The following is a 2,306-nucleotide window of genomic DNA, read 5'->3' as shown; positions in this document are numbered from 1 at the left end:
AACTGTGTGTAATGTAACAGTGACCAAAAAAATGAAATATACTTGTTAAATAAAATCTGTGCATTGTTTTAATGAATATTTAGGCCTACTACGCTACTGTGTTTTAATGTTAGTCATTATGGTGACACTTGGAGAGCCAAGTGCTTTCTGAGGTGGTACTTGGTGAAAAACGTTTGAGAACCACTGATCTATATTGAATGAAAAAAAAGACGAAAATTAATATATGACTTATTTTTAACACTTTTATGAGTGCGGCTATTACGGATTCACAATAAATTTATGGGATTTTTTTCATTGCACTAAAAATTATTAAATACAATCCATCCATCTTCTTCCACTTATCCCAGGTCTGGTCACGGGGGCAGCAGCCTAACCATTAAATACAAATCTAATATATTAAGCATTTAATAAAATAAACTAAGAAAAATTAATATGATTTATTTTTTTTTAAAATGACTGAGACCCTGCTGGGGTTACTAAAATGTTACTAAAAATCTATATATTGTATGGTTTTTGAAAATGAAAAATATTAAAATGGCCCCCCATTTGGATTTTTCAGTGTGGGCCCCAGTGGAAAATGTTTCAAAGCCTTGTTATGGACAATAAAGAGTCAAGATTAAAGTCAAATCAACAAAAATTATCTGAATAAGACCTTTGTTGAACAAACAATTCAGCCTCCACTAGGAGTTATGCAAACCGGAAGTTGTCAAAAATAAAACTTCAGTTGGGTGAAAATGGTTCGAGTTCCAAGTGTAGTAGTGTACATGAATGCATGTTTTTATGAATGAGTGGGATAGGTTCCAGCACCCTCCGTGATCCCGAGAGGGACAAGCGGTAGGAAATGGATGAATGTACTAGAAGATGACTTGTGTCGTCTCACCTGTCGCTTGGTTCCACACTGGCTCAGTTCACTCACAAAGTAAACATAGTTCTTCGACGATTTCTTGGCTCCACATGTTCCAAGTTTAATTTCAGACTTTACTTCCCCGCCGCCCAAAATGCCCTTTGGCACTTTGACGAGCATTTTGTCCAGTTTGCACAAAGTCCTGACCGAGTCCTCCGCCGGGCCCCGCGGATTCCGGCCAGGCCGCGCCGGGAGAAGACGCCCCTGCACGGGCCCGGGCAGAGGCTCCAGGCCGGTGCCTGTGGCCGGGGACAGATGGAGTTTCTCCCGCGGCGGCAGCTCGGAGGTGACGTAGACGGGAAGTTTGAGGTAAGGTGGCCTGGCTTTGCGGGGGCCTTGAGTCAAGATGGCGTCTTTTGTTTGCGGTGAAGCGCGCCTTGGTGATAATTGCCGCGCTTCGTCCGCCTGGCTGGCAGCAAACAGCGTCAAGAAGCCGAGCAGCGGGACGACAAACATGCCGAAGACACTTAATTGTAATAAAAATATTTTGTAAATTTGTTTTACTCGACTCTCGAAGCGGCTCGCACAGTCAGATGACGTCATCAACCTGTTGTTTCGTAGCAACCGGAAGGGAAACAGCGCCATCTTCCGGTCATTTGTTGTATATGTGTCGTTTGACTGAGGTCACGTGACTGCCAGGCCTCCGTTGGATTGGCGAATTGGAGTCACGTGACAAAGGTTCATATATATTCGTAAACCGTAGTACATATATTAACATTAATACGATTATTATCATTGTTTATTATCATTGTATTAGCAACAAATCTATTCATTCCATGACAAAAAGCTTAGGTTTGTAATTTGTTGCTTTGATTAATCGTTTAATAAGTGTACGTGTGTGTGTGCGTGTGCGTGTTAATACACGTTAAAAGCGCATTTTCACTGTTGATGTGCATGTAATAAAATGAGGGTTACGGTAAATGTAGTGTGATATAAAAAACTGTAGTGTGACGTAAATAATTGTAGTGTGATATAAATAAATGTAGTGTGACGTAAATAAATGTAGTGATGTATAAATAAATGTAGTGTGATATAAGTAAATGTAGTGTGATATGAATAAATGTATTAATGATATAAATACATGTAATGTAATGTATATAATGATGATATGAATAAATGTAGTGTGATAAAAATACATGTAGTGATAACATAAATGAATGTAGTGTGATATAAATAAATGTGGAGTAATATAAATGACTTTAGTGTAATATAAATAAATGTAGTGTGATATAAATGCATGTAGTGATCATATAAATATATGTAGTGATCATATAAATAAATGTAGTGGGGGACAAGCGGTAGAAAAATGGATGGATGGATGGATATAAATACATGCAGTGTGATGTAAATAAATGTAGTGATGGTATAAATAAATGCAGTGTGCTATAAATAAATGTAGTGT

The 2,306-nt window shown here is 38.2% G+C and overlaps 1 protein-coding gene across 2 annotated transcripts in view; it reads right to left on the bottom strand.

Annotated features, from left to right (window-relative positions):
* The window catches only part of zp3d.2 (zona pellucida glycoprotein 3d tandem duplicate 2), a 24,957-nt gene extending 23,469 nt beyond the window's left edge, over positions 1-1,488 (bottom strand). For both annotated transcript variants that reach the window (XM_062028725.1, XM_062028726.1), the window contains exon 1: positions 881-1,488. In XM_062028725.1, the coding sequence (XP_061884709.1) occupies positions 881-1,447 (567 nt within the window). In that variant the 5' untranslated portion in view covers positions 1,448-1,488. The remainder of the gene's footprint in view (positions 1-880) is intronic.
* Positions 1,489-2,306: the final 818 nt, after the last annotated feature.

This window comes from Entelurus aequoreus, linkage group LG20, assembly GCF_033978785.1.
Source record: "Entelurus aequoreus isolate RoL-2023_Sb linkage group LG20, RoL_Eaeq_v1.1, whole genome shotgun sequence".
Lineage (NCBI taxonomy): Eukaryota > Metazoa > Chordata > Actinopteri > Syngnathiformes > Syngnathidae > Entelurus > Entelurus aequoreus.
Note: the sequence above shows the minus strand (reverse complement) of the source record. Positions and strands in the feature narration are given on the sequence as shown.